This window comes from Podarcis muralis, chromosome 7 (assembly GCF_964188315.1).
Source record: "Podarcis muralis chromosome 7, rPodMur119.hap1.1, whole genome shotgun sequence".
Lineage (NCBI taxonomy): Eukaryota > Metazoa > Chordata > Lepidosauria > Squamata > Lacertidae > Podarcis > Podarcis muralis.
Genome location: NC_135661.1, coordinates 6,580,038 through 6,592,197, shown reverse-complemented (window position 1 = coordinate 6,592,197; position 12,160 = coordinate 6,580,038). Strand labels below are relative to the sequence as shown.

Here is a 12,160-nt window from a genome sequence, read left to right as displayed (position 1 = left end):
CAGCTGTGCGTTTTAAATTCGCAGTTTTGTGCAACTGAAATCTGCGGGTGACGAGCAGCTGTTAAAAGCAGAGGTGCGGGCGAAGAGAAGAAAAGTTGGCAACCTTTCTCCGTTCAAAACCATTGCGTGCCAAATTACTCATCTGCCTAGGTTTGCACCATGAGCAGCAGAGGGTCGTAGCCATGGGCTGCCCCCCTAAATAAATAAAAATTATTAAAAATACGTAGCAAACTGAGGTTCTGCACCCCCCAAAAAGGCCTGCCCACCTAACAAAAGGCCTGCCCCCTCCAAATCCTGACTATGCCGATATTCTCGGAGCCCACCATCAGAAATGGACATGACTTACTTAGGCCCGTTAAACTCAAAAGGTCTACTCTGAGTAGGAACTGGAGACCACCCAGGGTGTGGGATCTGGATGCAAACTGGGGCACCCTAAGAATCTCATTTCTAGTCGAACCGAAAGTTGCTACTAGTCCTCAGGGCTAATTTAGGTCCATTGATTTCAATGCGCCTACTCTGAGTAGGACTTAAGTTGGATGCCACCTGTTAGATAGTGGGTAGACATAGCAGACGACGCAGCGTTTTCTACAAAGCAGCTCTTTATTTGTAAGCTGGAACAGAACTGAACTGAAGGGTTCAGCCAGCCTGCTTATATAGAGCTCCAGTACAACGTAACTGTAACAATTTTCTAAAACTATCCAATCACTGAACGTCACTTTCGATCCCTTATTTGCATAACTATCTACAGTATCCCCCTGCTGGCCCAGGGTGAGAACTTCAGTACATAACACCACCCATCCGGAATCGTCTCTCTCCCCTTCCTCATCCCAAATATCCAGGGGGTGTGCAAGCGAGTGAGTGAGACAGGGAGATTCATCTGCGAAATTCTTCGGCTCAGGTTTTTTCCCAAAGGCATAGGAGCAGGGCAGGGGGGAGAAGTTGGCAACCTTTAAGCCATGAGCAATTGAGAGGCGGACGAGGAGAGTAAAATAAAATAAAATAAAATAAAATAAAATAAAATAAAATAAAATAAAATAAAATAAAATAGCCCCACTGTTGGAGAGGTGCGCTTAAGTCTCCGCTGGACAGACGGCGCGCCAACGCCACGGAGATGGGCGGCGCGCACGGGTGCCAAAAGCGCCCCGGCGCTAAGACCTGCGAGGCGAAGAGAGGAGCGCGGCGAGGACGTCAGGCGGCCGCGTCGTTGGGTCGGCAGCTCCTCCTCCGGCTGCTCCGCCGTCAGCAGCTTTCCCGGCGGGGCGGAGGCGCCGTTGTTCCCCGCCGCCGCGAGCTCGGGGTCGGGCGAGAGGGATCCGCGCTGCGCCCTGGAGAGAGGTACGGTGGAACCGGTGGAGAGGCGTTTCGGGGTGCGCTCGTGGCGCATGGAGTGCGCGCGGCTTCGCGGCCCGATCCGGAAGCTCTTTACTCTGGAGTAAACCCAAAGGGTCTCCAGTGAGAGGCTGGCTCCCGAGCAGATGCCTGCCTTGCGTTTTGCAGGGGCTGAAGGTGTGTTTTTTTTTGGGGGGGGGGCAGCCTTTAATGGTGCGTTTCGATCAGGCATGTTTACGCAGAGAGAAGCCCCACTGGACTTACTCCCGTGTACGCCCACCGGATTCAAGGAGTCTTTGTTCCAGGTAGAATAAGATGCACAGGAACCAACTCCTAAGGGCCAAGGTCCTTTTGGCCCCCCTAAAATATTTGAGGGGGCTGGCTGGGACCCCACCTCTAAAGTTGATGGGCATTGTCGTTCAAATTGTGTATGCCCGCCACGTCTGGGCGGGGCTTACTTGAGCCCCCCCCCCCCACATATTTTATTCAAATTGGCCCCTCTGAAAGGCAATCCTATCTATGGAGGAGGAAAGCATGGGCTGGCGGCGGGGGGGGGGGGGCAAAGCAAAGCGGCTTGAGGGCCCCGGTCTCAGTTGGTTACTTCTGAGCAAAACTTTATATACCGCCCTATACCCAGGGGTTGCAGGGTGGTTCACAAAATAAAATCAAGATATAAAATCACAAAATACATAATAAAAATAAAAAGAACAACCCAATACCCCCCCCTATTTACATTGCACTGTAAATCCCACTTGCATGCCTAGTGTTGCAGTCTCTAAATTGGGTTCCTTTCAGGTTAACCTTAGGGGGTGCATCCAATTTAAGTTATGCTCAGAGTAGACCCATTGAAATGAATGGACGTCAGTTATACCTATCTACTGTGACTAGGACTAGCTTTGCATGCGACCCCACCTGCTTTCAAAAAGAAAGTTACTAGTCCTCATGGCTAATTTAAGACTGGGTCTACTCTGAGTAATACTTGGTTGAATACAAACCAGAATCTTCTCCCTTCCCCTCCTCATATCTCCATGCTATCAGTCTTTCAGGTACCGAGACTCCCTTTGTAACCATCTTTAAAAAGTTGCTGCCGTGATGACCACTTTAACCCGACAGGATCTCAACTTCGGACAAGGTACTGGCACGGTTTTTCTCCAAAATTTTCAGAACAGAAACCTACTTTGACTCCCAGCTCTATTAAAAACCAAGGGGAGGGGAAGCCATGTATCAGGGCTGTGCAACATCCTGTGTTGGTCATCTTCCAGTGACCAACCTTCACCAGTATTTTCGGTAGTGCCTTCCAATTGCACCAAAACAAACACCACCCACTTCATTTTTTATTTAATAATTTTATTTAATAATTATATTTTGTCCATCTGAGGACAGTATAAAACCACTAAAGTACATAATATAATAACAAACAATAACCCTCCACCTGTTACATCCATACCCTTCCTTTCCAGTTGTAGCTGATGTCCTTTCTGAGTTCCTGGAAGTAGCCATTCACCTCATCCTTTATGTCCGAGAAGTCTACCCCACCGGGATCTTTCAGAAAAGGAAAAAATACAATGTACCTGTCCAGGTGAGTGATGTGACTGTCTTTCGGGTGGACCACGCAAACATACCTTTTAAGGTTGGCCAGTTACTCATCATATCACTTTACCGTCATCTGATCCCCAATTGTTATTAAACCGCTTTGCTGAAATAATTAATTTTTTTTTTAAAAAAAATACTTTTCAGGTTTATACATTTCATTAATTTTACAATCATTTTAACATTTCAAAACTTGACTTCCTTCCCCCTCTTTCTGTGGTTCCTTAAAGTTATTTTCTAATAACTTCTGCATATCCAAATTCATTTAATTTGCTCATTTATTTATTTACTTTAAATATATACTCTTATGGAACTGCAGGTTATTACAGAAATCCTGGCAATGTTTTTATCTGTGTGCAATTTGTAGATATTCAAGAAACCATTTTCATTCTTTTATAAAAAGTTTGTTATCTTGATTTCTTATTCTTCCGGTAAGTTTCGCCATTTCTGCATACAGTCAAACCTTGGTTCCTGAATGGCTTAGTTGCCAAACAAATCGGCTCCCGAACGCTGCAAACATGTGTTCCAGTTTGCGGACGTTTTTCAGAAGCCGGACGTCCAACGCAGCTTCTACTTGATGCAGGAAGCTCCTGCAGCCAATCGGAAGCTGCACCTTGGTGTTCGAACAGTTTCGGAAGTGGAATGAACTCCCGGAACAGATTAAGTTCAAGAACCAAGGTACCACTGTATTCCATAAGTTTTTGTATCCATTCTTCCTAATGCTTTGCTGAAATCAAGTTAAATTATGTCACTCGCATTCCCCCAATCTGCTAATTTGTAACATTTCTTTTAAAAATCAGTCTGGCAGGATTTCCACCCCCCCTTGACAAATCCATGCATATTTATATGCAACTTGAGATATTTGTTTGAACAGATGTCCTGCCACCCGGAGCTGAATCAGTACATCCAAGACACACTCCATTGCATCAAACCTTTGCTGGAGAAGGTAAGTTTTTGACGGTCAGCACAAGATCAGGGAATTACTGGAACTCGGTGGTTCATTTTATCCAGCCCCAAGACGTTTTGGTGATGGTAGGTATAATAATATTGGACCAATGTAACTGGGTATAGGTGTACGCAGACTTTGGTGTTGCACAGAGCTCTTCCACAAACAGACTCGAAGTAAGAAAAAAAACAAGTTCTTGTGCTCTGTTGCTTTTCAGAATGACGTGGAAAAAGTGGTGGTGGTCATTCTGGACAAGGAGCACCATCCTGTGGAGAGATTTGTCTTTGAAATCACGCAGCCACCCCTGCTGTCTATCAGGTGAGGCCTTTCTGCCCCCAAAAGGCTGTACCAAACTTTGCAGAGGCAGTGTGGTGTAGTGGGTAGAGCTTTGTGGCTTAGTGGTGATTTGAACCTGGATCTCCCCGGCGCTGATCCAGTGCTCTAACCACTGCAGCATGTTGTCTCTCATCACATGCCTGTATTGAACTAACCACACACTCTTCCAACATCCTGGTTGTGGACAAAGCACCTAAAGGAAAACCTGAATGGAGCAGTCTTATTAATCTGCCTTTCAGAACACGGGTAACTCCAACTCCCATCCCCACTGGCCATGTTGGAAGAGGCTGAGGGGGCTTTTGAACCAAACAATGTTCTCCCCACTCCTGCCTTTACTGCCCCTGGCCGCCCCCATCGCATCTCTGCTTCCTCTTAATGTAGAGATGGGGCAGCTGTGGCCCTCTAGATATTGCAAAACTCCAACTCCCATCATCCCCCATCTTTGGCCATGTTGGCGGAAGCTGTTGAGAGCTTCAGTCCAGCAACGTCCTTGACTTAAGAATTTCCACTGTAGAGCTGTTTCCAGAGTGGAGGCTTCCCCACTGCGGGGGGCAGCACGTGTGGAAACTTAAAGAGCTGTTACGCACATTTCACCTGCTCTCCCAATAGGCAAAACATCTCCATCTCCAAAAACCAAAACACAGATAAACAACAAAACAACAAAAACAGGCAGTGCTGCTCTGGAAAAAAAACAACCCAAAGACCCCCTCCCCAAAGGGAGCTGAATGGCTGGTGCCAAGGTTGTGTGTTTCTGACAGTTTTGAGATGCCCACAAGAGTTATTTTGAGGACCCCACCTTTTTTCAGATTCCCTGTGGTTTAGTTAATCAAAGTGTCATATTTTTTGCTCCATAAGACACACCTGACGATAAGACGCACCTAGTTTTTAGAGGAGGAAAACAAGGAAAAAAATATTCTGATCGAAACAGTGGATGTATGATCTTTGTGGTTCATGCTGTGGCCACAGACATGATATGTGATTTGACGGTGAGTTTGGGGTAGCCCAATGCAAAAATCCTGAGAATCCATGTGGATCCGTGCTTTGTAACCACGTTTTTGCGCCATTGCACCCCCACGAAACAGTGGGTGCGTGATTTTTTTGGTGCAGGCTGTAGCCATGGATATGCTATGCAATCTGATGGTGAATTTGGGGTGACCCAATGCAAAAATCCTGAGGATCTACGTGCTTTTACCTTCCCCCTCCCAGGCAGCCTCCTTTATCGCTAGCCTCCCTTATCTCCCTCCTGATCACTTGCCGATCAGCTGCTCAGCGGCTTCGTTTCAACACCCCCTTCCTTCTTGTTTGCCTTAGCGTCTTTTCCTTAGCTGGCACAGTTTTTTGTTCCTCCTTTTCTTCCAATTTCTCTCCTCATTGTTTGTTTTAGTATTCCTGTCTCCTCTCCTTGCAAGTTTGCTGTCTTTAGCTCCCCCCTCCCAGGCAGCCTCCTTTATCGCTAGCGTCCCTTATCTCCCTCCCAATCGCTTGCCAACCATCTGCTCATCAGCTTCGTTTCAACACCCCCTTCCCTCTTTCTTTAAAAAAAAGCAAAAAAGCATGATCATCTTTTTGCCCCTAGGCAGGGACCACGCATTCGCTCCATAAGACGCACAGACACTTCCCCTTACTTTTTAGGAGGAAAAAAGTACGTCTTATGGAGTGAAAAATACGGTAGCTTTTTTTATCTATATAACTACATTTCCACCATGTGATTGAGTTCTGCCCCGCCACCTCTTCCTTCCCCAGCTCCGACTCCCTCCTGAACCACGTGGAACAGCTTCTGCGCGCCTTCATTTTGAAAATTAGTGTCTGCGATGCAGTTCTGAACAACAACCCTCCAGGTAGGCCAGCCAACCATGCTTGTGTTTCCAAGTTAGCTTGTTTAGATGTTTTGAGCCTGTTTTCCTCCTCATCAAATGCAAGACACAAACCATAGGCATGATTTAAATTCCATAAAACCAGCTGGTGTTGTTTTCTTTCTTGTTACTTACCTGCCCTGCAAGCTGTCTCAACCGTTGGCTGGAGCTGCTGTGATGTCACAGCCATTCAAAGCCAAACGATCTTGAGATGGTGAAATATTCTGCTAGGTGAATATTTATTAGAACTAAGCAGTCTGAACATTCTGGTGTGTGCTACCCCAAATTAAACTTTCCTTTTAAAGCAGAGAGATCAAGACAAGAAAATGCCCATTATCTCCCAGCAATCTTGTTCCAACCCAGAAATTACCCTCAGGTTTTGCTCTTTTAAAGCCGTCAAACAAATCTCTTTTGCGTCACACAAATAAGCAGATGTTCTTAGAATCATAGAATCATAGAATCATAGAGTTGGAAGAGACCACAAGGGCCATCGAGTCCAACCCCCTGCCAAGCAGGAAACACCATCAGAGTACTCCTGACATATGGTTGTCAAGCCTCTGCTTAAAGACCTCCAAAGAAGGAGACTCCACCACACTCCTTGGCAGCAAATTCCACTGTCGAACAGCTCTTACTGTCAGGAAGTTCTTCCTAATGTTTAGGTGGAATCTTCTTTCTTGTAGTTTGGATCCATTGCTCCGTGTCCGCTTCTCTGGAGCAGCAGAAAACAGCCTTTCTCCCTCCTCTATGTGACATCCTTTTATATATTTGAACATGGCTATCATATCACCCCTTAACCTCCTCTTCTTCTGCAGAACCTATTTAATTCCTTAAGGACTAGAATGTTATAGCTTCTTTCCTCCAGTGTGTGCTGAGATAGTCATTATTCCTGAACCCAATTCTAATTTCCATTTTTTATTTTTTTAAAAACCCAACCTGATCAGATCTATCGCCTTTCTGTACTATGATCCCCACTTTAATTGGGGGTAGATGCTCTCCCTCTTCAACAAATATGCCAGAACCTACGATTCTCTGAAGGAGGGAGAGAAAGAGAGAGAATACTTTGGAGATTGCCTAGCAATCGTGCACAATGCTCCCTCGCTAATTATGATTTAGTGCAGCAGGACAGCAGCTACGGCTCCTGCAGTTTCTTTCTCCCCTCTCTTCCCAGCTTTTCACGCTCCCACTACAGAACTGGGGGAAAAGCAGCCGTTTAATATGGACCGACGGCTAACACTGAGCTGGCTGAGTTCCCACCCACAGTTCACAGGGTATTGGCACAGCTTTCAGCATTGCTCTGTTGGCGTCCCAGGACTGTGGGCCTGCTGTAGCCTTGGAGGATGGAGCAAGCTTGTGTTCTCCTGCTCTGGAGGGTAGGACTCGAACCCATGGCTTCTAGTTCCCAGAAAGGAGATTCTCGCTAAACACCAGAAAGAACATTCTGGCTGTCAGAGCTGTTTTGACAGTGGAACGGACTCCCATGAGAGGTGGTGGGCTCTCCTTCCTTGGAGGTTTCTAAGCAGAGGCTGGATGGCCATCTGTCAGGGATGCTTTAGTTGAGATTCCTGCATTGCAGGGGGTTGGACTAGATGACCCTTGGGGGTACCTTCCAATTCTACAATTCCCCAGACTTCTAAAGAGAAACCCCTGTCTCTCCTTCCCTTCTTTCTGGTTTCTAAAAATTCCACCCCATCTTCCTTCCTTCCTTCCTTCCTTCCTTCCTTCCTTCCTTCCTTCCTTCCTTTCTCTCTCTCTCTCTCCCCCCCTTTCTCTCCCTTCCTCCCTCTCTTTCTTTCTCTTTCTTTCTTTCTCTTTCTTTCTTTCTTTCTTTCTTTCTCTCTCTCTCTCTCTCTCTCTCTCTCTCTCTCTCTCTCCTTGCCTGCCTCTTTCTTTCTTTCTTTCTTTCTTTCTTTCTTTCTTTCTTTCTTTCTTTCTTTCCTTCCTTCCTTCCTTCCTTCCTTCCTTCCTTCCTTCCTTCCTTCCTTCCTTCTTTCTCTCCATCTCCCCCTCTCTTTATCTCTCTCTACCTCTTTCTTTCTTTCTTTCTTTCTTTCTTTCTTTCTTTCTTTCTTTCTTTCTCTCTCCCCCCATCTCTCTCCCTCCCTCCCTCCCTCCCTCCCCCCTCCCTTCCTCCTGGATTCTAAAGCGACATCCCTCCCATCCCGTCTTCCCTTTCTTGCAGGCTGTACTTTCACCGTCTTGGTGCACACCCGAGAAGCTGCCACTCGCAACATGGAGAAGATCCAAGTGATCAGGGTAGGAGGCGATAGAAATCGCGCGTTCTGCAACAGGGAGGGTGCCGTGAATCACGGGAGCCCCTCTCTTCTGCCACGAAGCTTCTTGGAACTCCTGAATGCCTCAGATATATTTGGCGAGTCTTCCCATCATTTAAATCTGTGATGGGGAACCCTGGACAGCTTTCTGTTTTGTTTCCCCCCCATTCTTACAATAAATCTTTATTGCGCTGTTTTTTAAAGTTACAAAACAAAAGAATAAATTATTTGTTTCATCCAAATATATGAAAAGAAAAAGGGAAAATGCAAAAGAAAAGAAAAAACTGAGTGGTTTCTTATTAATTCCGTCATTTTGGGCAGCTTTCTGGCTGTTGATGGGACTCCAGCTCCCATCACCACCGGCCAGCATGCCCAATGGTCAGGGCTGATGGGAGTTGGGAGCCCCTGCCTCATTATCTGATTTTTAGAAGACATCTGAAGGCAGCCCTGTTTAGGGAAGTTTCTAATGTCTGTTTGATCGCTTTTTAATCATTATTCTCATTAATTCTGGTGGGAGCCGCCCAGAGTGGCTGGGGAAACCCAGCCAGATGAGTGGGGTATAAATAATAAAATTATTATTATTATTATTATTATTATTATTATTATTATTATTATTATTATTATTATCATTATTCACTAGTTATTAGCTAAATCGTTTCAGTCCCAGCTCCTTACCCTACTTTTAAGGCCCCACCAGCACCCTTTAATACCACTTTAGAAAGCTGTAGCTCTTCCCAAAGAATCCTGGGAGTTGTAGTTTGAAGGTCTCTATGTTTCTGTCCTGATGAGGCCTTTTTTGTTAACCGTTTTGAGGTTTTTCTCTACATTCTTGTGGTATAGAAATTTAGTGAAGCGAAATAAAAATATGAAATAAACAAATAAAGCAAATTATTTGCATCTTTAACCCAAGGATTTCCCCTGGATTCTCGCCGATGAGCAAGATGTCCATATGCGTGACCCTCGACTAATCCCGCTGAAGACGATGACGTCGGACCTTTTAAAGGCGAGTTCAGCAGGGTGCTGTTTCTTAAAATGAAATTTGTTTGAAGAGCAATTCCTTTTCCCCCTCTGGGACTGTCAGGCTCCTAGATCTGCCAACAAGGCTCACCATCTCAGGGACGTGTGTGTGCAACAAGCTTCTGAGACCATCTACACTCAGCAAACAGCTGCCCCATCTTTTATAGCACATGGTTTCTTGGGATTGGCTCTCTGGCCTCAGCTAATCTCTGTTGCGTATGTTATGTACTGAAGTTCTCACCCTGGGCCAGCAGGGGGATACTATAGATAGTTCAGGTCCACATATGCAAATAAGGGATCGAAAGTGATGTTCAGTGATTGGATAGTTACAGAAAGTTGTTACAGTAACGTGGTACTGGAGCTCTATATAAGCAGTCTGGCTGAACCCTTCAGTTCAGTTCTGTTCTGGCCTGTGAATAAGCAAGAGTTGTTTGAAGAATCGCTGTGTCGTCTGATATGTTCACCCACAACTTAACACTGGCGACGAGGATGGGATCAATGGACATCAGAGCACAGCCAGACGCGGCCACCCTCTGAGATGAGCTGATACACTGAGCGAAATCACTGAACGTCACCTTCAATCCCTTATTTGCATATGTGGACCTGAACTATCTACAGTATCCCCCTGCTGGCCCAGGGTAAGAACTTCTTAACAGCGTATTTAGCAGATTAATTGCACTGCAGAAAGCGTGCTGGGGAGACCACACGTTCAGGAAACAATGAAGAAACGCAAAAATATCTTTTGCTTGGCTTTAATTACAAAAACAAAAACTCCTCTTACATTAAATCTGTAAGTATGACCCATTCACCAGGGTACTGAGAGAGGTACACACTGCTCTTTATGTACTATGCCCAATTGCTGACACAGCTTAATTAACACAACTTAACTGCACCTCCTATTCTGCTTCACAGCTGTAAAACTAGGTCATGATATTTACTCTGGACTTTAAAGAGATACACATCTTGTGAAACAATAATGAACCTTAATATTTAAATAAACCATGCAACAATCTCAAGACCAGATAGGTAATGTTCGCAGCTGTTTCTAATAGAGTGGTACCTCGGGTTACATACGCTTCAGGTTACAGACTCCGCTAACCCAGAAATAGTACCTTGGGTTAATAACTTTGCTTCAGGATGAGAACAGAAATCGTGCTCCGGTGGCGCGGCAGCAGCGGGAGGCCCCATTAGCTAAAGTGGTGCTTCAGGTTAAGAACAGTTTCAGGTTAAGAACGGACCTCTGGAACGAATTAAGTACTTAACCCGAGGTACCACTGTATATTGGCTCGAACTTCCTGCAGTTCCCCCTTTTGGCCAGTAGGGGCAGGGTAAGGGACTACAGGACTCCGCATTCTTACCTGCAATATGTGGGTGGAGCTTTGGCATTTGTGGCCACACCCATCTGCAAGGCGATTGGGTGGCAGAACGGGCGAGGCTTAGCTGAACCAAAGTTCTCATATAATACATGCTGCTCAGTTGTCAACCAGAAGTGGGCAGGGCCTGAGCCAGAGGTGGGCGGGGCAAAAGGTTCTAATTGTAGTATTTTATATTACTAGACCGGTTTCTGCATATAAGATTCTCCCCATCCTCTGTCCAGGCAATTAAGAGGCATGTGGTTTACTCTCCACAAATTTTCCAACTTTTAAACGTTTCTTAAGCTCAATTAAGATTCTCCCCTTTTTTCTCCTGCATGATGTTTGCTCTAAGGCTGTGTCAGTGTGGACTTCATCCCTTTTTAGTTGTTGAGTAGACCTTAGTTTGTCAATATTAAATAAAATATATAAAAATTAAAATATTAAAAATTTAATGAAAGTGCTTTAGAGAGAATGAGTTTTATTATTGCACCCCTGTCTCATCTTCTCCTCCAAGGAGTTCATGGTGGCGTTTATGGCTCCTCCCACCCTGACTTACCCTCCCAACAACCCTGTGAGGGAGGCCTAGAGGCAGGGACAGGCCCAAGGAGACATTTGGCTGAGTGGACAGTCGAACCCTGGTCTCTTCCAGGCCCTCATCCACGACCCTAACCACTACGCAACGCTGCCTTCTGTTTAAAAGCTTTTCTCGTCTGCCTCCATTTACAGATGCAGCTCTATGTGGAAGAGAGAGCCCAAAAAGGCACCTGACTCCCAGCACTTCCTCACCGTACCTTGGGACCTCAAATCCTCTCAGGCACAAGGCACCTCTGAGCTGTCGCTCGCTCTGCTGCTGTTAACACTGGTGCTATAAACAGGCGGTCCTTGGTGACTTGGCACACTCTGCCAACCATTCTTCCACAAAATGTGTGCGAGCAAGTTTTTGGTTTTTTTAAAAGCGTTCTTTCTCTTATGTAAGGAGAGAATAGATCCTGGAGGAGCAAACTTTTACCTCCTCTGGCAGGTTTTGTGTGCCTGGGTGCGCACTCAGACCTGAGTGAGGCCTGCCTTTCCAATTTATTGTGCAGAAGGGGGGCTATGTTTGGAGCTTCGAGAGGGGGCTTGCGGTGACTCTGTGTTGTCGTTTGTTTGGGAGCCCGTATGTGTGATTTCTGAAGGTGTCCTGAGAGGACCTCTTGTGACTGTCCACTGTGATATATATATTTTCTTCTGTTGATCAATAAATAGGAAGCACTTACGTTGTTTGCCAGCTTCTTGTGGGACTCCTGCAAGGAAACTTGAAGTGGGGTACCCCAAAACGACAACAGCTTGACCCCGGGGCTGGGGGGAAACTTTGACCCTCTAGATGTTGCTGGACTCATCCCCTCCTGCGGCTGGGGGCTCTGGGGTCTTGGAAGTCCTTCTCCTATAAAAGCATCCTCCTGCCTCCGCTATCACAAAAACAGT

General features: G+C 45.9%; 1 protein-coding gene across 5 annotated transcripts; it reads left to right on the top strand.

Annotated features, from left to right (window-relative positions):
• Positions 1 to 1,176: 1,176 nt before the first annotated feature.
• On the top strand, positions 1,177 to 11,951 carry MAD2L2 (mitotic arrest deficient 2 like 2). 5 transcript variants are annotated; one of them, XM_028741483.2, is made up of 9 exons: positions 1,178 to 1,335; positions 2,368 to 2,461; positions 2,790 to 2,908; positions 3,794 to 3,865; positions 4,083 to 4,183; positions 5,945 to 6,039; positions 8,234 to 8,307; positions 9,235 to 9,327; positions 11,423 to 11,951. In XM_028741483.2, exons 2-9 carry the CDS (start codon positions 2,422 to 2,424, stop codon positions 11,462 to 11,464), a joined length of 636 nt encoding a protein of 211 aa, XP_028597316.1. In that variant the 5' UTR covers positions 1,178 to 1,335; positions 2,368 to 2,421; the 3' UTR covers positions 11,465 to 11,951. The 5 variants fall into 5 exon arrangements, with proteins under 5 accessions (XP_077787225.1, XP_028597316.1, XP_028597317.1 ...); XM_028741484.2 differs by lacking the exon at positions 1,178 to 1,335 and adding an exon at positions 1,342 to 1,506; XM_028741485.2 differs by lacking the exon at positions 1,178 to 1,335 and adding an exon at positions 1,501 to 1,634.
• Positions 11,952 to 12,160: the final 209 nt, after the last annotated feature.

What these genes read in the sequence shown, in the direction of transcription:
- MAD2L2 (XM_028741483.2), top strand. Translation starts at nt 2,422, where the DNA reads ATGACCACTTTAACCCGACAGGATCTCAACTTCGGACAAG. An exon ending in TCAAACCTTTGCTGGAGAAG is followed by an intron (nt 3,866 to 4,082) that starts GTAAGTTTTTGA and finishes GTTGCTTTTCAG; the next exon opens with AATGACGTGGAAAAAGTGGT. An exon ending in AGAAGATCCAAGTGATCAGG is followed by an intron (nt 8,308 to 9,234) that starts GTAGGAGGCGAT and finishes CTTTAACCCAAG; the next exon opens with GATTTCCCCTGGATTCTCGC.